This window comes from Phocoena sinus, chromosome 11 (genome assembly GCF_008692025.1).
Source record: "Phocoena sinus isolate mPhoSin1 chromosome 11, mPhoSin1.pri, whole genome shotgun sequence".
NCBI classification, from domain to species: domain Eukaryota; kingdom Metazoa; phylum Chordata; class Mammalia; order Artiodactyla; family Phocoenidae; genus Phocoena; species Phocoena sinus.
In genome coordinates this window covers 43,873,654-43,897,711 of record NC_045773.1, presented here as the reverse complement: position 1 = coordinate 43,897,711, position 24,058 = coordinate 43,873,654, and the positions used below count along the sequence as shown (strand labels likewise).

At 42.6% G+C, this 24,058-nt stretch overlaps 1 protein-coding gene across 3 annotated transcripts in view; it reads right to left on the bottom strand.

Annotated features, from left to right (window-relative positions):
* Nucleotides 1–2,035: 2,035 nt before the first annotated feature.
* MYRIP (myosin VIIA and Rab interacting protein) overlaps nucleotides 2,036–24,058 on the bottom strand; it is a 219,958-nt gene continuing 197,935 nt past the window's right edge. For all 3 annotated transcript variants that reach the window (XM_032648309.1, XM_032648310.1, XM_032648312.1), the window contains 6 exons: nucleotides 20,903–21,097; nucleotides 14,206–14,367; nucleotides 9,516–9,620; nucleotides 9,343–9,403; nucleotides 7,840–7,958; nucleotides 2,036–3,846 (listed from right to left, as the gene is read on the bottom strand). In XM_032648309.1, the coding sequence (XP_032504200.1) occupies nucleotides 3,814–3,846; nucleotides 7,840–7,958; nucleotides 9,343–9,403; nucleotides 9,516–9,620; nucleotides 14,206–14,367; nucleotides 20,903–21,097 (675 nt within the window). In that variant the 3' untranslated portion in view covers nucleotides 2,036–3,813. The remainder of the gene's footprint in view (nucleotides 3,847–7,839; nucleotides 7,959–9,342; nucleotides 9,404–9,515; nucleotides 9,621–14,205; nucleotides 14,368–20,902; nucleotides 21,098–24,058) is intronic.

Sequence of the window (24,058 nt, the reverse complement as noted above, 5' to 3'; positions counted from 1 at the left end):
CTCGGAGTGTTGATGCAGATTGGCTGCTCAATACAAGCTTTTTGGGCTTCTGGGTTAGGGAGGCTGAATGCTCGGGTAACTGGAGTGTGGCTGGACCCTCTTGGCTGTCTTCCATGTCTTGCTGTCCTATGGGAATACGGTCTGGGGGTTGGGTGGGTAGAGAAGTCAGGAGTTCTTGGTCCAGAAATGTTGCCTGAAGAGGATCTCAGAGGGTCTCCTTGTGTTGTTCTCCCAGCCAACCCCATCTGAAATGCCCCACCAACCTAAGTGTTAGCTTGTTTGTTATGAATGTTTAGCAAACGTTATTGTGCCAGGCACATTAATGGTAGTGTAGACAAAGGTAAACTGAGGACGGGGATGACTGGATTTATCCCATGATCTGTGTTTTTGCAGGGGATTCTGATGCCCACTCAAGCTTGAGTATTACTGCATTAGCCTATCAGGCAGAGGAGGCTCTTGGCTTCTTCTCCTTCTCCTCCTTCTCCTTCTTCTCCTTCTCCTTCTTCTTCTTCTCCTTTTCCTTCTCCTTCTTCTCCTTTTCCTTCTTCTCTTTCTCCTTCTTCTTCTTCTTCGTCTTCTTCGTCCTCCTCCTCTTCCTCCCCCTCCTCCCCTTCTTCCCCTTCTTTCCCTTCTTCTCCTCCTTCTTCCTCTTCTTTTTTTAAACTATAGTTGACTTGCAATATTGTGTTACTTTCAGGTGTACAGCTTCAGATTCTTTTCCATTATAGGTTTTTACAAGATATTGAATATAGTTCCCTGTTTTATACAGTAAATCCTTGTTCTTTATTGATTTTATATATAGTGGTGTGTATCTGTTAATCCCAAACTCCTAATTTATCCCTCCCCACTTTCCCCTTCAGGAACCATAAGTTTGTTTTCTATGTCTGTGAGTCTGTTTCTGTTTTGTAAGTAAGTTAATTTATATCATTGTTTTAGGTTCCATATATAAGTAATACCTTATGATATTTGTCTTTCTGTCTGACTTCACTTAGTATGATAATCTCTAGGTCCGTCCGTGTTGCTGCTCTTGGCTTCTATTCATATTTTTACTCCCTCATTCATTTCAGCTTAGTAGTTGGTTCCTAGTCCCATTTGGGGATGGCAGGGGCCAGTGTCTGGGCATACCAGCCTCAGAGGACCAACAACTGCCTCTGAGCCTGTGCAAGACTCTGGGAGAGTCACTGCCTTGCTTGCCACTCAGCTACGCGGTCCCTGCAGAGGTGGGCAGGGGCTTTTCCACTGATGTCCAGGCTTCCCTCCAGGGTCTCACCCAGGGTTCTCAAACTTGGCACCACTGACATTTTGAGTTGGATAACTCTTTGCTGTGGGGGGCTGTCCTGCTCACTGTAGAATGTTTAACAGCATCTCTGGCCGCTATCCACTATATGCATGCCCTGCCCCCACCAAGTTGCAACAATGTCCCCTGAGGCACAAAATCACACTGCCCCTCCTCTCTGCTTTGAGAACTGCTAGTGTTACCTGAGTGACCACTCAGTGGAGGTGGCCCTGGGAAATTCTGTTCTCAGTAGAACAAGCAATGGAGAGGTGAGTGGTGTAACCGGAAGGAACGTGGGGTGTGGGGTAACCATGGCTTTGAATCTTGGCCCCTCCAATGACAACCTCTTCTTCACTCCCACTCTTCTCTAACCAAAAACAAAAACAAAAAAAATAAAAACACACACACCCACAGACATTATTTCCGTAAATGACTTTTACTTCTTTATCATTTCTCTTGACAGTAATTCTTGGCAATGTGCATATAACATGAAGGCAAGCATACTTTCAGAAGTCATCAAAGATATGGTCCTATTGGCCTCATTTTCTCAAACCATTAAAATATTTTCATTTATAAAAATTAATCTAAATATAAATATTGACACTGAAGATCAAAGTCACTTGATGACAAAATAATTCATCTGGAACTATAACATATGCTTATGGATTTTAATAGTAAATTAAATCTTTGCACTTATTTGGCACAAGGAAACCTTTATAAAAATTCAAATGCCATAGAGCAGGCTGCTTCTTCTTTTTGTTTTTTTGCAAGGCTTACACAGTACACATTTTTGTCAAAGAAAACTGAGTATTTTAACACTGTAACACAACAATAGTTGCTTTTCATGCCTCTTAGAGAAAACGCTCTATTTGGAACTCAGATCTTTTTGTTGTGTTTTTAAATTTTGTATTTGTTTGCTTTTAATAACACCAACAGAACAAAAAACCAAAGATTTACTTTATTTCGAAGGAGTCATTTCTGTTGGATAACACATACACAGCATCAGCAAGGAATATTACCAGAAGATAGGTAGACCCCCATCAGGAATGGATCATAACACACATTTCAGCAGCAAGTCAGGTCTGGAAATGTGCACAGCAGCAAAAGATTGTAGAAGTGGAAAACAACACAGAATGAGGCTTTGTCAGGCATTCGAGTTATAATTAGCTTAAAGGTATGACTTTGGCAAATTAATCACTCTGGCCCTCAGTCTCCAAATCTGAAAAGTGGGGATACCTACTGAATAGGGTTGCTATTAGGATTAAAATGAGAATAATATTGCCTCCTTCAGTGCAGTCACTTAATATACGTCAGTCATGCTATTCCCTTGCCTCCCATGTTTTGCCTTCTTCCTCAGATTCAGAATTTATCAGGAGCAAATTTTTAAAACGTTGGTAATGCTCAATTAATTGAGTGAAATTCCAGTTCCATTTGCTTTTATAAATACACTGTAAATAGTCATGCATATGCTACCACACACGTGGAGTTAGTGTCAGCTCTTGCGTCTGTTGAATTCAATTTGTCCTTGCTTTATTCAGACATGCAAGTTTTCTCAGGTCTTAACCATTTTTATCTTTAAGGTCATTTTACTACTTCTGCTGAATATTTATTGGGAAATAAATTTTGGAGGACGGCGTTTCCTTGTGTGGCTGTATCCTGCAATAATCCAGTTACCTAAACCTCATTTAGATGCATCAGTGCTAAACCACACCTTATTGATTCTAGACAGAGTGCTAAAGTTAAGCCAGTGGTGGGCTTTTGCAAGCCCCTCCCCCCTTCAGAACGAGGAAACTCTCAGTGAGTCCAAGGAAGAACCCTGAATTCTCGATGAGACATTGTTTCAGATGGACATGGGCCGGCATGGGTGAGTCAGAGCTTTCGGTCCTGTGGCTTGTGACTGCAAAGCAATGGGAGGAACTGGTGGTGTGGTGGGCTAGGAGCCAGCAGGAAGGAGGTGGCTGGAGGGACACCTTGAGAGTTGAGGGCTCCCCAAGTTAGACAGCCCCTAGTGCTCACTACAGGGGTTTTCACTTTTCTCCTTAGCATTTGTAGGACAAAGATGCTTGTGAGAGATTAATAAGAACTGATGAGTTAAATGTTAATACCCTTCCCTCCACTATCCCCCGACCCCAACAATATATTTTGGGATAAATTGTTGACATGTAATACTAGTTGATTCAAAGGGATTAAAAAAGGAAAAAAAAAAAAAAGGTCTTAAAGACAACACGCAGTAGCAAAGCGAACAGGGAAAAGATGCATCTTTTGAGCTGGAGCTCTACTGTTGGAAGCCAGCGTCTTGGTTTTCTGTCTTGGATTCTCCTGGGAGCCTAAGGCAGAGAGTAGGCAAGACCTTGATGCTGAAGTCTGGGTCTGCTTTCTGGCTGAGGTATCAGGACAGCCCTGTGCAGGGGTGCACTGTGGCCTCGCCACGCCCTCTCCTCAGGTGGAAATCCGTACAGTATTCGATGGCTGTTGGGTCAAGGCACTGTCGTGTACGGCCGGAGGCAGTGGGTCACTGGCAGTGGAGTTCCATGGTGCTAATACCTCACAGCAGACTCCAGGGTGGGCTCCTGAGGGGAGAAAATGAGCAGATGCAATCAGCCACTTGGTGAAAGTGAGGAGAGGCCATTAACAACAACGTCTGCTGCTTTTTTTTATGTTGTAAAAGGTATTCATGCCCATTGACCAGTGAAATATTTCACAGTATTCAAAAAGTGATGCATTTCTTACATGTACTTCTTAATCCATCTGAAATTCATTTTGGTGTATGGAATAAGGCAAATTGATCCCCTTCCCACTGCATCCCGTTGGCTAATTTCCCAAGCAGAGTTTTTAAAAAAAATAATCTATACCTCCTCTACTGGTTCCTAATGCTTAAAAAGTCATATAACACATTTTCATATGTGCCTGTACCTATTTCTGAGCTTTCTATTCTATTTCATTAATCATCAGTTTCTGTACAACTTTTAATTGGTTTTAAAATCTGGCAGGAGAATCACTTTAATTTTGCAAAATGCTCTTGTCTATTCTTTCTGATTTATTCTTACATGAACTTTAGTTCCAAGAAAATCCCACTGAGAATTTTATGAGAATTGCATTAAACTATAAATTAATTTGGAAAGAAATGAACTGTTGGTCGGATTTATTAATCAGTTTCTCAATATTAAAGGTATTGGTGGATTCCTGTAAAATTTACCTGGTAATTTATTATTTAATGTACTGCTGCATTTAGTTTGCTAATTTTTATTTAGCATGCCTCATCTCTCTGAAGAAGTACTATTGGTGTGTGGTTTGTATGTGTCTGTTTGTGCCTGTGTGTGTAAGATGTGTACATACTTACCAGCCCTGTCAGCCCTTTAGCTGTTGGGGTTTTAACAGCTTTACAACTTGAATTTTTTAGTTTTGAAATTTTTTAATCCTCTGGAATATTTCATATTGCATGAGAATTAGCTCATAAAAATTAATCAGCAAAACCTTTTGGCCAGAGAAGCTTTTTTGAAGTTTTAATAAATTTTAAAATTTTATTTAAGTCAGTTTTTACTGATATTCTGATTTGATCCTGATTTTACTAGAACTAAGACTTTAAAATTTATTAGCACAGATTTACATCACATTGTATATTTAAATAAAAAATTCGCATCTCTTATTTTTTTATTTCTTGGGTTTTTTTTCTTGAATTGGATAACAAAAATTTCTCTATCTTTCCAAAGAATAAGCTCTTGGATTTATGATCATTTCTATAGCTTTTTGGTTTTAATTAGTTTATGCATTTATCTTTGATGTCTGAGATTCAAAGTCTAGTTCATTTGTTTTGCTTCTTCCTTCTTTAATAATGAAGAAAAGATATAATACTGTGAATTTGACTCAGTGTGGTTCTGTATGTATCCCATTTGTTTTGATATATGTAATGTCTTCATTTTGTAATGCTCTGTGGATTAGCTTTTTTCTTTAATCCAATAGTTACTTGGAAATATGTGTGAGATGTGCACGTTGTGTGTGTGTATACTTGTGTATGTGGGTGCACATGCTTTAAAACTTCTGAGTAGCGTTTCTGACTATTTTAACTTTTGTTCTAATTTTCTAGATTTGCTTTATCCAATATGGTAGACACTAGCCACAAGTGGCTGTTTACATTTAGATTAATTTTTTTTTAATTTATTTATATTTTATTTTTGGCTGCATTGGGTCTTCGTTGCTGCACGCAGGCTTTCTCTAGTTGTGGTAAGCAGGGGCTACTCTTTGTTGGGATGCACAGGCTTCTTATTGTGGTGGCTTCTCTTATTGTGGAGCATGGGCTCTAGGCGCATGGGCTTCAGTAGTTGTGGTACGCGGCTCAGTAGTTGTAGCTCGTGGGCTCTAGAGCACAGGCTCAGTAGTTGTGGCTCACGGGCTTAGTTGCCCCGCAGCATGTGGGATCTTCCCAGACTAGGGCTCGAACCCGTGTCCCCTGCATTGGCAGGCAGATTCTTAACCACTGCGCTACCAGGGAAGCCCTAGATTAATTAAAATTAAATAAAATTTAAAAATCAGTTCCTCCAAGGCAGTAGCCACATTTCAAGAGCTCAGTAGCCACTTCTGGCTGGTGGCTACCATATTGGGCACTGCAGATATAGAACATTTCCATTATTTCATAAGGTGGATTCTTTACCAATGGACCATCAGGGAAGTCCCTCTTAATTAAAGCTTAATAATTACACTATTCAAATTATCTAATTTGTATTTATTTCTGGTGTACTGGGCTTCCAAGGGCTGATAAGGGAATTTTAAAGTCACCAGCCATGGCACATTAGATTGCGTTGCTCTATTGTTTTGCCAATTCAAGAAAGTCTCATGATTTACCTACTTTATTTTATCAGTATCTAAAACATCCTCCCTCCCTGTTTCTACTGTGTGCTTCTTGCCTTGAATTCTACTTTGTTTGAAAGTAGTATTCTTGCCTTTTCTTTTTTGTTTGCATTTATTTAGCATAGAATGTTGTCTATTCTTTCATTTTTACCCTCTCAGTGTTATTTAAAGTTAATTTATTTAAGAAATAATTTATTGAGGTGAAATTTACAAAACATAAAATTAACCATTTAAAAATGAACAATTCAGTGGCATTTAGTACATTCACAATGTTGCACAACCACCGCCTCTATCAAGTTTCAAAATATACCATCACTCTAAAGTAAAACCTCTTACCCATTAAGCATTTCTTCCTATTCTCCCTCCCCAGAGTCCCTGGCAACCACTGATCTATGTTCCACATCTATGGAAGGTAATTTATTTATTATTTTATTTTTTAAGAGAGGGGTATCTGGAGCTTTATCCTTTAAAATTTTTTTATTTTAAAAATTTTTGTTGACGTAGAGTTGATTTACAATGTTGTGTTAGTTTCAGGTGTACAGCAAAGTGATTCAGATACATATACACACACACACACACACACACACACACACACACACACACACATATATATTCTTTTTCAGATTCTTTTCCCTTATAGGTTGTTAACAAAATATTGAGTATAGTTCCCTGTGCTATACAGTAGGTCTTTGTTGGTTATCTATTTTATATATATTAGTTAATCCCAAACTCCTAATTTATCCCTCCCCCCCACCCTCCACTTTCCCTTAAGGTAATTTATTTTTAACTATCTTATTTATAACAGACTCCTTCCCTGGCCCTAGTGGTCTGCCCTTTTAGTGTTATAATGCTTCTTTTTAGCTCTTTGAAGTAACAGCCAGGAGCCAGGTAATTGGACTTTGAAAGGTCAGGGGTAACGGCTGGCCAATGAAGCAAAGGCAGTGGGCAGCACTGTTGCCATATGGTACCTAAGAGATGCAGTAACTTGTAATTCAAAAGGGCATGCCCACCATTATGCCATTATCTGGTGCTTCTGTGCTCGTGACACAGGGACATGAGGGGGAGGAATGGGAAGGGAGTGACAGGTGATGCGTAAAAGGCAACAGAATAAGTTTTGCCTTTCGTTGCTTCAATCTTGTCACCCAGCCATTGTCTGCCCCCTCTGCATAACTGGTATCACTGAGGCAGTTTAGCTGGGTCTTCACCTCCCATATAAGCAGCATCAAGCATTTGCAAAATTCTGAAGCATATGTTGGTGTTAGGGTAATAATCCCTTAGCCCTCTTATATGATCTCCAGGTTTATGCAAATTATCCACTGTCCCTTCCTTTGCCGCATTTTTGGGCAGCTGCTGACATTTTTTCTGAAACACAAGTAATTAATGGCTTAGAAGAAATTTAAGGAAGAGTGAATATGAATCAAAAACAGAATAAAAACTCTTATACCTCAATCAGACCGTATATTTCTGTCTACATATTTTTATTTCTCTTATATTAAATCTGGTTCATACAAGGAGCTGGAGATATAATTGACAGGATGTATCCACATACCCAAGAGGTTAGCAATGTAAGGACCCCCACCACCCAACCAACAGACCATGAGATCATGCAGGAAGGATGCTTCTTGGGGCTCTGACTGGGGACCTACAGAAAGAAGGGCTACAGAATGGAGGTGCCATCAACAGTGACAGTAATTGGCGTTAAGATAGATATGACTTACTATCAAATCCTTGGTAGTGCTTTTCCTTTCTTTAGTCCTGTTTGTTGAGGAGTCTTGGAGAATGAAGTTGCGGTTAAATGTTTTAATGGTGGTCGCTGAAGATGCCTCAGTTTTTTCAGCTAAAAGGAAATACATAGGAATAAGTATTATCCAGAAGTTGGACTGATGGTTAAGGAAGAAAGACCAGGTGTCCAGATTACCCAGATTTTTGTTCTAGACTGGCATCTCATTCTGGTCCATAGGTCTGACTGTGGAAACTTTTTGTTCTGTTTATTTATTTATTTATTGGTGGACCAAATAAATCAAGGCATCATTGGTGGCTTTCTAGGCAAAGGTAGCTTGGAGATAATCCAATACAGTCTACAAACTCTTATTTGCAATTCTGAAATATAAAAGGCTCTAAAAACAGCAAATCTTTACAACTTTGGAGTCAGAATTGCCTGATGGCAAAACCTGACTTAAACTGATAAGTGGCCATTTCAAGTCCTTGTCCCTCTCATGGAGCATGAACGTTGTCACGCTTTGCTGCAGGGATATTAATGTGTTTATCAGACACTACTCCAGATGCCATGAGAGCGGGCTGTCATGAAATACACAGTACATGTACCATATTACCTTTCTAAAGTCCAAATAATTCTGAAACATACATTGACCCAAGGGTTTCAAGTAAGGGATTGTGGATCTGTAATATATTTTAACTGTTTAGGGCTCTGGGGAATATAAAGTAGGCACTGAGTAAACATTTGTTGAACAATGAATGGTGGAACCAGGACTCAATTATATATCTTCTGACTTTCTACTCTTCTAATTTGCAGGTCTAAATTTCTAGTTTGGCATCATCATTCTGTGGCTTCTGAATCTAGGGAAATTGTTGGAAATGTCCAGTAGATAAGGGTGATAAGGACTGGCATTGCTGGAATCCCTCTAGGTTGGGCTCTTTGTTACATGATTTTGGTGTCCTTCCCACATCTCCCTGACAGTCACCATTCCAGCCCACTCTGACAGCATCCTACTACAGGCATCTCCAGTCTCTCTTGGCCCATGAATGATGGGGTGGGTCAGAAGTACCAGGGAGTTAATGCCCCCACCAGAAATAACCTTCAAGCAAAGACGAGAGTTGAAATATCTCATCTTCCTATTCTTTGAGATGGAAACTCTGAGGTGCAGTTGATAACCGTCTCCCAGAAGTCCTCAGCAGGGGTTAGCCTCATTTGCCCAAAGCAGCAAACTACGAATTAAAGTACATTATATTGGCTTAATTTCCTTCCCTGAATCTTTTCTTTCTTCCCTTATCAGTGTTTCTTGGAATTACCTCCCAAATCACATCTTTGTCCCAGGGTGTGCCTCTTGGAGGAATTCAAGTCAAGACAGACTCTCCACAAGGGCAATTCTGGGTGAGAACACCCCATTAGATCTGGTCCTCAAACTCAGGTCTCTGAGTTACTCTGAGTGAGTGAGTCAGGCTTAATGCTTTGGTGGCTCTGTGGTTTGGTTTAAGCATACCTTTCACCGGTGGAGCAGGGAGTTTCCTCCTCTGCTGCCTTGATGTGTCTATGGTTTGTACCTATAAACAGAACACAGGAATCAGTACACCTTCGCAAAGCTGGAGATGTTTTATCTTCTACATTTTCCAGGTCGTGCAATATTCCAGCAGAGGGAGTGAGGGACAAACGCACCTGGTTCCTTTGCTTCTGATCTCGTTTTCTTGTGAGGCGCCCACAGGGTGCTATGTTTAATCCTGCAATGGTCAGGGCTGAAATCCGGCTCTCAATATCAGAAATCTTAATGCAACAGAAAGGCAGAATCAGTAGGGAGAAAGCCCAGGAGGGGGAGAATCTTTGTTAAAAGTATTATGACTCTATAAAGAACAAATCTGCTTTGATATATGCTCATTCATTCATTCACTCCTTCAGCTTCCACCAAGCACTTCTCTATTTCGTACTGTAGTGAGAAAATAAACCACAGGCCTTTCTTTGTAAATTTAATTTTCCAGTTGTTAGCTCTAGAGCATGTCACCCCTGTCAGAGGTCCCCTACGGATAAACGGAAGCCCAGGGCACGATGGGCATGATGGCCCGGGGCCATCTGGCTCAGCATAGGGGTGGGGGTGGGCGTGAGGGAAGGCTTCCCAGGGAGACAACACGATGTGAGCTTTGAAAAGCAATTATGATTTATAGGTCCTGCTTCCTTCTTCTGTGACTCCCTGAATCCAAAACCACAGCACCAGGTCTTAGGAGGGAAGCCCAGCAGCCCCTGGTTCAAGTCCATTTCCTCTATTAAGAGGCCAAGTGGCCTTGAGAAACTCCCTCCTCTCTCTGGGCATCAGTTTCCTTTACTATAACATCAGTAGGTCAGAAGGAACTCATATTTTTTTCCAACAATGTCTTAAGGTAGATATAGAGAACAAGAGCCCACTCAGCACCCGGAAAGAACCCCGGTCCATCCATGTCCCCAGGGGTGAAGAAAACACGGTCCCTCCTCTTAGGAAAGGGCATTACTATGTGCCGTTGCCATGCTGAGTGCTTTAAACACATGAACTCACTCATGCTTCATTCATAATCCTGTGACATGGGTACCATTCTCTTGGTTTTACAGATGGGGAAACTGTGGCTTACAGGGATGAGTGACACACCCAACATCTCACAGCAGAGCTCAGCATTAATGCTACTGCTCGTGATCTTGCCACGTTGCCCCCTTCTCAGAGGCCTTGCCAAGGCCTGGCATGGGGGACACTGGAGGAGGCTGGGATCACAGCCATCCTGCTGAGATGGCACAGCCTGAGTGTTGCTGGGGAATCAGACAGGAAACCTGAAAGTGGGCCCTGCTGCCAATGTGTGTGCCTCCGCCCTGACATCTCCATTGCCTCCCCTGTCCCTAAGCTATTTTGCGCTGCACAAGACGAATTCTAATTCTGCTGCCATTTACTGAGGGCTTCTTTGGACAAAGCCCATTGGGATAGCTGCTATAAGAAGCGCAGAGAGAAGGTCTGAAAGGTCAGCAAATATGGGAGATACTTCCCCTATCCCGGAGGAGCGGCAGTCTTACTCAGATAAGGAGGAGGAGGCAGATAAAGGCCAAGACTGTGGCAGCTGGTGAAAGAATCCAAGCTGCCCAGCAGCCCCCAGAAGGGGCCACTGTGCAACCCCTGTCCCTTCCTAGCCCCCAGATGCCTTCCTATTCTCATTCCTCAAATTTCATACTGAGAACGGTGTTCCTTTGGTTTATAGACCAATAAATTGCATAAACTTTTATCAGTCATTTGTAACTGATGTAGGTTAGATGCCCACATTCTTTCCTGGAAGCAGTTTTGATGGAGGGCTTTGCTCAGAGGGCCCTGGGAGACAGGTCAGTGGGAGAGCAAGTTGCTGACCTCCTGATTTGCTGACTGCCAGGCTCTAGAATAAGGAGGGTTAATTTTCCCAGTTTTAGTCCACAGGGCAAAGGATGCAGAAAGAGGAAAGGAGACTGCCGAGGGCTGATTTTGCCTACATTTTGTTTATCTCTCTATCTATCCGTCCATCCATCTATCACGTTGTATCTGTGTTCCATTAATTCCTAAGGCTGCATATCCAGTGACCCTTACACTTGCTAGAAGGGGATGACCAATTCTGCTCTGGGTTTCCTGGGAGCCAAAGCAAAAAGGTCATTTTACGACTCTGTGTCCACAAGATAAAGACCAAGTACTCAGAAGAATAGCTTTTCTTGATATTTAGAGTTAAGAGAGACCTTCCCCAGGAATGCCCACAGAGATGACCCTTCAGGACGCAGTGGACAGCATCCTTAGCACGCTGCCCGTGTATCATCCGCAGTTGGCTTCAGCACCAGGCAATCCTGTCAGATTAGGTCAGATTCTAGGGTTGCTTTCACCTTGGAGTCCCAAAGGTTAACTCCAAGGTGAAAGCAACCCTAGAATCTGACCTAATCTAAGAACACAATTCGGGGACCCTCCTACCATCCTGCAGGATACCCTCTGTGACATCTTCTGTGAGACTCTGCTTTGGACAAGAACAGATAACAAGGAATTAATCTTCCTTCTCTGGCAGCAACTGTAGGACAAGGAGAGTCTCCACACTAATAAAGGTTCCCACATTGAAAAGAGCCGTAAAGATGATGGCAAGGTTGACAACCTCCCATGCAAAGTAAGGACTCTTATGCAAGTGGATATATACCTGAGGGCAGGACAAGCACATTTTTCAGGAAACCACACAGCACAGACTGGTGAAGAATTTGGGCTCTGAGGCCAGAAAGACTTAGGTTTAAAATCCTGGCTTCATCACTTTTTAGCTATTTGACTTCGGTTTAACCATTCTGAGCCTCCTTTTCTCCAGATATAAAAAGGGAAGAATAACAATAGACACCTCATGGGGATGCTGAAAGGATTAAATACAATAATGAGTTCAAGGGTTAAGCCCAACTTCTGGCCCACAGTAAGACTCACTGAATATTAGGTATTATTAATGATATTATTATAATGTTTAACAACGAATGATAAATTAATAGGCACATTCAAACACATGGAAAATGGACATTTTGGACTCCAGGATTTTCTGCCATAAAACATGGCTCCAATAATTTAAGCCTAGAAAAATTTGGAAACATGAATAACTAATTATCCAATAAAACCCTCCCAAACACCCATAAACAATATTACTTCCTGCTAAACCATTCAAGAAGTATTTGCTGCAAAATATACCCCCAGAAAACAAATGATTTGATTCTATTTCATATAACATTAACTATAAATTGATTAAATGTTGAGTGGCATTTGTGGGAAATGATTTTTGAGGAGAGTTGCTCTTCAGCCATGCTTGGCTGGTAATAAACAGTCAACAGGGCCATCTGTGATGAGACCATTCCTGGGCCATTCCTAGCACAGAACTGGTTCCCACCCATTCTCAAGAGTGCTGAATAATATGAGCAGCTGTTGTGATTTTTGATTCTTTAAGATAAAAATATTTATTTAAAAAATAATCATCAGACTTCCCTGGTGGTGCAGTGGTTAGGAATCTGCCTGCCAATGCAGGGGACCCAGGTTTAAGCCCTGGTCCGGGAAGATCCCACATGCCGCGGAGCAACTAAGCCTGTGTGCCACAACTACTGAGCCTGTGCTCTAGAGCCCACGAGCCACAACTACTGAGCCTGTGCACCACAACTACTGAAGCCCACGTGCCTAGAGCCCATACTCTGTGACAAGAGAAGCCACCTCAATGAGAAGCCCACGTACCGCAACAAAGAGTAGCCCCTCGCTGCAACTAGAGGAAGCCCGCGCATAGCAACAAAGGCCCAACACAGCCAAAAATAAATAAATAAACTTATAAAAAAAATTATTTCCCAAAACTGTCATCTTCTCTATCCAGAGATGGTTTCAATAGATCCCCATTCTCCAGAGGATGCAGTTTTAAGATGCAGGGTCTACAGAAATAGCAGTGAACCAGGGGTCTACACTGAGCTTATGCTGCAGAGACCAGCATTTCTCGTGGGTCCCTGAGTATGTATATGTCCATGGACCCCAGTTTGAGAATCAGTTACTTAGTCCACAGTCCATTTTGATCCAGAGTCAGAGGCCAAGAGAATATCCATGAAAACTGCAAACAAGCATCTTCAGAAAGTTATAGATAATATAGTAATTAGTTCTAAAACAGCCATATCTAAATCATGAAAAATATTGGTCTAAGAAATCTACACTTCGTTTTTCATTTATTTATTCATCTCATTTTTATTGAGGCCCAAACCTGTGTGAGGTGTTATGCTAGGCACTGGAGTTATTGTGTTAAGCTAGATAGCTAGAGTCCTGTCCTCAAGGAGCTTTTTCTATCGTGGGGAAACCTGGCATTAAATAGGTAATCAACAGTGTGATGGGACTTCCCTGGTGGCGCAGTGGATAAGACTCCGCGCTCCCAATGCAGGGGCCCGGGGTTCGATCCCTGGTCGGGGAACTAGATCGCACATGCATGCCGCAACTGAGAGTTCGCATGCCATAACTAAGAAGCCCACCTGCGGCAAGTAAGACGTAGCACAACCAAATAAATTTTTTTTTAAAAAAACAGTGTGATAAAGGTTAGGGAAGGGTGGTCTTGGGATGGAATGGGAACCTCTATAGCAAGGGTCAGAGAATTTGTCAAAGAGGAAAATGGCATAGGTTTTAAAGAGATATATTATCAAGGTCATAATTTGGGGAGAGGAAGCCTGCACTTTAAAAAAGGAGGCTTTGGTGGAATCCACCTGGAAGGACCATGCCCACGAAAAGTCTGCTGGAGGTAGCAGGAACTGATAGATATAAAGGCTTTGAAATGATTCTTTTGTAAGATGGGGTGCTCTCTCCTTTTGCCCGGTAGTTCTCTATCTAGGCAGAGAGGAGAGTTCTTACCTGGATCTCAGCATGGTGGACCCGGGCTGCTGCCGTGGCTACTTGGTCCTCCAGATCTGCCAGTTCAGTCTCATCAGTGCCACTGTGGATGCAGCGGGCAGCATCCTCTAGCTCACTCAGCTGGCCTTCAAGTCCATACACGGTACCTGCCGCCAGGTACACCTATAGAGGAGGCATGGCCTTTGAGCTCAGGTCTGTGGACCCAGGACTGGTGGGGCCCCTTCAGAGGATGCCATAATTCAGGGGAGTGAGAGAGAACTAGACTCAACATTGGGAGAAAGAGACAGGGAGCCCCCCATTTATAAACATTCTTCACACTTAAGTGGTGGTAGCATAAGGTCTTGCCACCCCCTCACTGTCAACCACACCTCCTCTTCCCCCAACCTTTCCTGCAAAAAAAAAGTAGTATGTAAATTTTAAAAATACGATAAAATAGTACAAGAATACATGACATCAGCTACATAAATTGTGAATTTGTCCAGGGACTATAACAACCACAATTATCAAGATAGAGGAAACAAAGAGAAAAACTCATGATGTAGTTTTTCCAATAAAAATTTTGGTTGGCATTAGTAATTTGGAAAAATACAGAAAACATGAAAGAGGTGAAATTAATTTAAAACGATTACAAATTTTGCGTGAATTATCTCTGATTAAGTACCGTGAAGTTGCTTGAATCAGGTTAAGGGAATGAAAATGAACCTGAAGTATGTAGTAGGAAAATACCTTATTTTTTAGAAAATAGTGTGATGTTGAGAAGCATATAAAATCTATGATCAATAAAGACAGTTTTTTGAGAGCTCCTGAAGATTAAAGAGAAAATAAGATAAAGGAAGTAATTTGAGGGAAAATTAAAGGAAGTTACTTTGGCTTACGAGTTTATAAGGTGATTCTCATAAAAGTGGGCAAACAGAAAGTAAAATCGTTGGAATAATTCAGGCTAAGGACAGGCTGAGTGAAACAAATGCTCCTTCAGCCTAATTAATAACATGATGAAACAGTGGACAACACAAGGAACTAAATGTATCTAGAGAAGGTAATTACTTAAACTGGTTCATGAGGTTTAATCAATGTATATAAAGCTCTAAACATGTAATCACAGCCATTTAGAGTTGACTTGAATGATATGCACGGTCACTCCTTTAACAGTTCCTTTAACTTGAGTTAAAAATATAGCAGAGTTAGGCAAGCCAAGAGCAGTGCACACAGATGATGCATGGTCATTTGCACTGAGCAATGCTGAGTGTTGGTGAGGAGGGCAAAGAATCCTGAGATGCTCCAACTCAGTCAATTCCTTGGCATGATTCATGCATCTGCATGAAAACTGGCAATTTTACCAAACATTTCAGAGTGGAGCAAAGGCAGGTGCAGGTTTGATGAGAGCAAATTTGACTGTGCATCACCAGGCACAATTAGCTGTGGGAGCTTCCAGCAGTGACTGACATAGCGGACATCAAGTTGGGTGATTCATCGGTCATACAGGGGTCATGAGTCAAATGTCTGCTGGTAACTAACTGCCTTATTTCACTTTGCCCTTAGCTTTATATTTCTTTGTCCTATGCAAGTATTAGAGAACTTCTGTTTCTAAAAGATCTTCACAGTTTAATATAGCCATTTATTCCTTATCTTCAAAACAAGAAACACTTTATTGTTTGTCACATGAAGGAAATGATGAATATTTCAAAGCTATTTGAGTGGAGAAATCATTAAAAATTTGTCTCCCAAAAGTTGTGAGGTTGAAAAACTTATCTTCAGAGGGGAAGAAAAATTGAAGAGAGAGAGAGAGAGGAAAATAGAATAAGAGGAGAAGAGGAGGAGGAGGTGGGAAAGGAAAGGGAGGAGGGGGAGGAGGAGGAAGAGGAGAGGAGAGGAGAGAGGAGGAAGAGATCAGAGCGATGGCCACCACAGTCTGAGTTTGGATATTACACTTTTGGTACCCACACCAAAAAAAGGGGAATTCATTTTGAAAAGATAATTAAAAACATAAACTTATAGCTTTGCACAATGAAACTAAATTTGAAATTTAAATGAAATGAATAACTTAAGTGTGGCAACAGTTAAACATGACCTGACATATCTTTGGTCTCAGGACCTTGATATTTCCAGAAACATGCAACACTCAGCATCGTCATACCCTATGGTTGTATCAACTTAATAGCACCTTGTTGTTTTGTCACTGTCATGGTCATCCACTAACGTTCCTTACTTTCTCTCCCAAGACAAAGCAATATGAAATCGCTCCAAGTTCTCAGCAAGGCCAGAGTGTTCATCTTTTACTTTGTGTTCCCTAAAAGCCTGCTTTCCTGGCACTAGGGGGATAGGGAGGTTCAGTGGTTTGGCACTGACACCTGCTCAACAGGAACTTACAAGCAAGGTCATGGCACCTAAAGGATTAGAGGATGATGACAATGGTGATGGTGGTAATGATGATCATGACAGGCATTTACTGAGCCAGAGGGCTGGTGCCAGATTTCATGCCTTTATCCACCCTGCCCTACGATGCTGTGATACTTAATCTCGACTGGAATATTTCGACGATTTATATTTCAAACGTTGGCATAAAGGTACTAGAGTTACTGTGGTTATAGATGGCCATAATATTGGCTCTGTGGCTGGGCTGAAATAACAAAAATTAACATGCCATAAAATGAAATTGTTATTCTAGTCTTAAAAATAACCCATTTGAAAAACATAACCTGGAGATGCTTGCTTAATTAAGGTCCACTTTTGGCAAGAGGTATGGTTACCATGTCTGAGTAATCTACGTCCTCTCCAAACTCTAGTCACTGATGCCTGTGACCCCATTGACTGGCTCCTGGTTCAACAAGCCTTTCTCAAAGTGGTTCAAGGGATGAGTATAGGTGTTTCAAAGGAAGGACTTTATGGTCAAAGCCCCTAAAATAAAGAACATTAAACAGATTTCTTTATTGCAGGACTTCTCAGGGTCTTTAATGTGCTAAGATGTATCTCAATTTTCCTAGAAAGAGTATATGGGTTTCTCAAGTTTATTTGTTCTTAGAGCATCTTGTTGGACTTGGCGTCCATGACATATACTTTAGGGGACTAAGGTTAGACAGTAACAGATAGTATTTCTTGTTCTCTGAGAGCAGAGAGCCATGACCACTTCTAGAAGTTCTACCTCTCCTGTGCTATGGGGGTTGTACAAGGGCTTTGAGAAGGAAGATCAACCTCCCCGGCCTGATCTTGGATTCTGGGCCAGAGCTAGGTCCCCGCTTGGCCATCCCACTGTGCCTGCTGCCACTGGTTGTATACTACAACATATTTGGGGTTCCCGGAGTTATAAGACAGAAGAAAAAGGGAAGTTGAGACTGTTCCTCCATTGGCTCTGTGGCTGGGAATTATGGGGTACCCCAGGTGGTCTCTGTCATTTAGGAAAGATAAGAATGAGGAAGGTCCTTAGATGGGGGTGGGAGGGTGAGGGAGCCGACTCACCCCTCCCACTCACAACCCTGCATAAATCCACAAGGTGGCCCTGGTGGGCCCCTACCATTCACACCACAGGTCTGAAAATGGTCATACTTGTTGTTCACTGTTGATCCCTAGATCCATTTTCCATTCTGTTCTGCTCTCCTCTGTTCTCTGTGACGCTAACCTATACAAACTTTACCACCTAGGCTCCCTTGCTGGTTGGGATGGGTTTGGCCAATGGGAAGCACCAGCAGGAGATCAAAGGCAGGAGGAGAAAGAAGAGCCTTTTTTCCCCTGCTTTTTCCCTTCCTGGATTCCACGGTGACAGCTCCCGCTAGGGGGCGCTCTTCCAGGTTCCAGTTCTCCCTGGGCTATACTGCCTGCGGGTGGTGACCACTTCCTCCTACTGCTACTCTGTGGGCACGACAGCACCCATTATCCTTGCCCACACCTGAGTCAATACTCCCTGAAACTTTCCTCTCCCAGACAGACCCCTAACAGGTACAGTAGAACCCTGTGCTTCAGAGCTCCCCAGGCATTCAGTCCGAGAAACTGAGTCCCCACTGTGCATTCAGGGGAGGCTGGCATTGGTCAGAGGTTTCTCCCACCCTTAGGGGAGACAGAGCTGATTTCACAGCCAGGCAGCAGGTGAGAAGTGTCAAAGCTAAGAGACTAAGGAAATTCTAAAATCCCCATGCCCTACCCTAATTAAGTGGATTAACAAGGCAGTTTATGAAAACAGGAGATTAGACATATGAATGTGATATTTTTTGTTTTATCTTATGTAGCTCTGAAATCTTCATGAGACTTCTTAAAGATGAATATTCTCTTGCAAATGAGGATGTTCTCTTTTATCTCAGCGGCTTGGTCTGCAGAAGCCAGTGTTCAGAGGGCAGACTAAGTGTTGCCATTTCTATTTCTGCCATTCCCTGGGCTCCTCAGCACAAAGGAGAAAGGCAGAGGAGCAGGCGCACTCTTCAGAACATAGACAAAAGCCCTGGTTTAATTAAATCAGCTGCACCCAGAGGCCAGTTTAAGAATCAGCCCTGCCCTTCTCCTGCTGCTCAGCTGAATTCCATCCTGGAAACAGCAGAGCAAGCAACCTGCCCATGGCTCTGTGATCTGGTGAACTAAAGAGATTAAAAAAAAAAAAAAGTCATCCCTTCTGTGACTCAAAGACCCACAGAATTCAAAGGAACAAAGATGGAATCTCTTCGGAGGTGAAATTTGAAAAGCTGGTTGGGGTCGGGAAGGAGGTGGAAGTAGGCAGTTAACTCTATGAGAACAGGAGAGGCATCTTAGAGGGGCTGGACAGGGAGCAGGAAGTTGTAATCCCCAGCTTTTCCACTGCTGGTGTTTCTGACGTCTTGAATCAGTGGCTAAGTAGATGTGTTTCGCACTCAAAGTGTTAATGAACCCACAAAAAGAAACATGATGTACAATAAAAGGATCTTACAAAATGAAAACTCTGCCAAGGCCATTGTATTTTTCAATAAACTCCTTAGAGGGGAAAAAAAGGCATGCTGTCTTTGCTTTCAGTGTGCTGACCTTTGTCATTTAAATCTAGATTATTTCATGCATTGTAAGTTTTTTTGATACCATACTTCGTAAAAAGAAAAAAATGCCTCCCTTTCCTGGTGAACCATATCTTTATTTTAGTCTTTTCAATTCTGTGTGTGCAGGATTAGGGCCATTTTAGGACTATCAGCACCTGAAAGAATTGTATTATAGGCATTTTTAAAGAACAGAGACCTGCACATTAGAAGTAAAACATTTCTTTTAAAATAGGATTTTATTCATCTGATGTGATCATATAAACATTCCTTGCACACCTCCTCTGTGTCAGGCTCAGGGCCAAGGGCTAGGGCTATAGACAGGAAAGGCAGCAGGTCCTGTTCCATAGGAATTTATATATCCGGTTTCCAACTTGGGCAAGACCGTGCCCTACTCTTCCCCCATGCTCCCGCTAATATTTGGCAATGTCTTGAGACATTTTTGATTGTCAAATCTAGGAGGGTGCAGCTTCTAGCATCTAGTGGGTAGAGACAAGGGATGCTGCTAAACATCCTACAACGTACAGGACAGGCCCCGCAACAAAGAATTATCTAACCCAAAATGTCAATGGTGCTGATCTAATAGGAGGTATATGAGTGAACAGAAAGGGCAACAAAGTGAGGCAGACATATGCTTAGGTTTTATGGGAATCCAAAGGGAGAGAGTCTTCTACTTTCAAAGTGAAACTAATATTGGCATTTTTTTTTTTTTTTTTTTTTTTTTACCTTGAGTCATTTTGATTTGTTGTTGTTTCAACTTCTGGCAAAAAATCTCTCTGATAATATTTCTCGGTTTCTGAGAAAACCATTCATTAGACCATCTCCAAATTAGGGTTGATTCTACTGGGTCTGGAAAGATGGAATCACCTGACTGGATTTGACATCGGGACGATGCCAACTGGTGATGGTTAACGATGGCCTGAGTGGCTAATGTCCAGATTTCTCTGTGTCACCCCTGGTTTGCATTGTTCGAAAATTCTCATCGGACCTTTACTGAAGTCTTAAAAATGATTGTAGGTGTTTATATGTAAGAATCTATTACATTCTTTCTTTCCTCACCAGTTGGAAGGACAGAAAAACCATTACGAGCAGACATATCTGTGAAGCAGGGCAGAGCAATTCGGTAGTAACCTAAGTTCTGTTGGCAACCACTGTTATTCTCTGTAGTGGCACTGGCAATGCTCCACCTGGATCCCCACAGATCCCTTATATAGTTTCTGCATACTCCCCTCCCCGCTCCCAAGCTGCAGTGTGCCTTTGTTTCCAACAGCTCAGATCTATGCAAAAACGGCATTTGAGCTACTGTAGACACTTCGCCTGCATTCAGAGAGACTGAGGTGCCCACTGGCTGTAGGAAGGGCCAGTTCCTTTGCCTTAGGTCAGGACAACTCTGAGATGCAACTTACACCATGGAGTTGCCTGCAGGATTGGGCTGAAGCTACTTTTTGTCTAAGATCATAGCTTTGCTTGACTTCTTCCCTCTCCCCACTCCCTTACCAGTCTCCCCTGGGAGCATTTCCCTAATAAACCACTTGCACAGAAATCTTCATCTTGGGGTCTGCTTCTGGGACACCCAGTCTAAGACCCTTCTGAGAATATATTTGCTATGGTGGTAGTATATTTGTGTCCTTGCCCTCTTTGTGAAGAGTTACAACATCATCAGCTTCTCCTTTGGACATGTGTGCCCTAGACAGAGCACATCCACACTGTCTTACATTTTCTTCCAGGGAAGTCAGCTGCTCATCCAGTCTCACTTGGTCTGTTCCAAGAGGAAACGTCCCTTTCTCTCTGTCAGGAGGGACAGTTGGGAACTCCCAGGGCCCTGTAGACTCTGCTATCAACTCCTCCGTGGCGTTGATGACTTTCAGGACTTCTGTGGAGATGTTGCAGAGAGAAACAGCAGAATACTTCTGTTTGGTCCAATAACAGAAGGGGACAGAAGACAAGAACAACATTAACAATGACATGGAAGTTCTACATTATCATGGTGCTCATCATGAGATCGATTCTGTTTCATAACACACACAAACATCAATGTGCCAAAGGAATGAGACACTAAAAAAATCTATGCAGTCTGAGGGGACCGAGAGGAGGCCTGATGTAACTTGGCTTAGCTTCTGTGACTCACAATGAATTACTTCAGATTTTTAGGGAGAGAGGAAGGAGAGCTCAGGTGGAAGCCACTAGGTCCTCTGCCCACTGCTGATAGTTTCATATTCATTACCTCGTTTGCTGGATGATATTCTCTTTCCTCAACAGAGCTTCAGTCACAGACTCTGTCAAACAACATTCATGATGTGGTCCAATGGGTAGCTTTGTGGATGAAGAGTTAGGAGACCTGGGCTCTAGATCTAGCTGTCATTTCATCTAGATATGGGACCTTGGCCAGGCTACTTCCCATTTCTGGAACTCAGTTCTGTCATCTGTACATTGAGAGGATTGGAAAGAGTTTCTCTGCAGTCTCTGGTAGCTACTGTGTTGTTAGCTCACCCACATCTATTCTCAAGCCCATTCTTCCTTATCTTCCCCCACCATTAAGGCTGAACAGAAAATACGCTGCATTTCCCAGCCTCTCCTGCAGCCAGGGGCAGTCATGTGACATCGTTCTGACCAGTGAGCCTGAAGGGAATGTCTATTGAGGGGTTTCTAGCAAAGCTTTTGTTTTCCTAATCAGGTGAATAGATGCAGCTGATGCTCTCCTGCCCCCACTTCTCTCTGCCTTGATCACAGGTCTGCGGTTAGGAAGCCAACAAGAGTGAGGATGATACCAAAATGCTGGGTCAGGTGGGTCAGAAAGACTGAAAGAGCCTGAGCCCACATAGCACTGGATCAGCTGAACCGCCTCTGAACACCTTGATACATGTGTGCAAAATAAGTCCCTACCTGTTGGAGCCCCTACTGGCTGGATTTTCTGTTATTTGTGGTTGAATATATTTCTGATACAAGTCACTTCTAGTTTTTATATTCATGGCTCAAAATTACAGTCAGTCCAGATCTGGGCCAAGGTCTTTAATGGAGCAGAGGTACTTCAGCCACAAAGAATTATCTGCATCTTTGAGTTCATCTGAACATATAGCACCAAGAAGTAAGCAGGAGGTCAATGTTGCTTGGCACCATTGGTGTCCATCTACAATCAATTTTACTTAGCCCATCACCTGGTTTGTAAACTGGAAGTCAAATATTTATTGCCCATGGGCATTTTTTTAACCAGTAAAGTGTTTCAAGAAAGCCTGGAATTTGAATGCCTTTGGTACCTCCCAAGGTATCTATCTGATTCATATATTCTGGCCAAAATATATTAATAATAGCTCTGACTTGGTTTGCAAAATTTGTTTCCTCAAGTAAATTCTACTGCAGGTTTTATCTCACTAGAGGAAGTTTTCAGTGGCCATGCAACTTCACTATGGAATCAGAGTGTCTAAGTGACGAGTCTGTGGCTGAGTCCACAGTCTAGAAGCTGGCTCTGGGCTCTGGTACATGGTCTCATCCTAGGGTCTCATCCTGGCACCTGTCAGTCATCCTAGGGTTAGGGCACATGTGCTCAGAGGGCTCCTCTGGAGCCTGTCAGTTTCACAGTAGCTGCTTGACTCACCCAAGAGTTATGCTTCTTTTGGTTCAAGGGAGTTTGCTACATACCAGAAAAATGGGTCTGGGTTATCAGGAAAATAAGATGGAAGAAGGTGACGCAGACTCACCAGAATAAGGGAAGTGTCCGAGGGAGGGCCAAGCCAGCTCTTTACCTTAGGAAAAACTTGCAGAGGCTGTCTGCCATTATCTAGAATCCTGTAACTCGATGTGGCAGGTTTTGGAGATGAATTGGACTCAGAATGTTTTTGGCAAGGAATAGCTGCCACTGTTTGCTTAAGTCCATTTTAGAAAAGGCAACGTTGTATGTATGAAAGCAGGTTTGGTACCCTTCTCTTCGTAAATAAAGCTTGTATTTAGAAAGCTTGCCCTTTGTTTGATAGAAGAGGTGCCTTTGTACATCATTTGACAAAGGGATTCAGGAAAAACGGTTAGACCACAGCACGATGGGAGGGCAAATGTTAACATTTACACACATCTCCAGTTGGTCCAGGGTCATTAAGGGGCCAATGTTATTAATGGGAAGGACTTCAGAGGTGCTTAAACAGAAAGAGTTATCTGTGTCTTGACTCCAACTGAACATATAATATCAAAGCGATAAGCTGGACATCAATGTTGCTTGGCAGTCATTGTTCCTTTCCGTCCAGAAATAGCCTTGTTTATTCAATCATAGGAGTTGCCAGCTGGAAGCCAAATATTGCCTAGAGGCATGCTTTTTTGACAAGAATGCCTTCTGTGAGATAAGCACTTCCCAGTTCTCTGCAGTCCCCACCAGTCATTCTATTGCATACATATCTTATTGGGGGCCTGTGGTGCGCAGGCTCTGCTCCAGGTGCTGGGATAAGCAGTGAACAGTGGATGGAGTCCCTGCCCTCAGAGTGTGCCTTTAGCTCTACCCCAGCCACTTGACACGGTGACACACTTTCCTGACCCCTGAAGGTATTTGCACTTGTCATTAAGTGAGAGTGAGCAGTCCCCAGCAGCTGGTCTGTGGAGAGCAGCACAGCTTCACTTGGGAGGTCTGTGGTCCCCCTCAGAAGGGAACCAGCTTCCAGCTGGGGAAGTAACTGAAAAAAATTATATGGAAACTGGACAAGATCTTTCTGGTTGGTTGGTGTCCCAGTTCTGCCCTCCATTGTGAAACACAAACTGGAACCCACAAACACTTGCAGGGAATTAATCCCACCTCTAGGAAATCGGGTGGTTCTTGCGTGTTCTACAGGAGTATCGCGGGCTTGCTTGGATGTGAGCGCGGGAGTGGACAGGGCACCTGCTGGAAGTGAAGA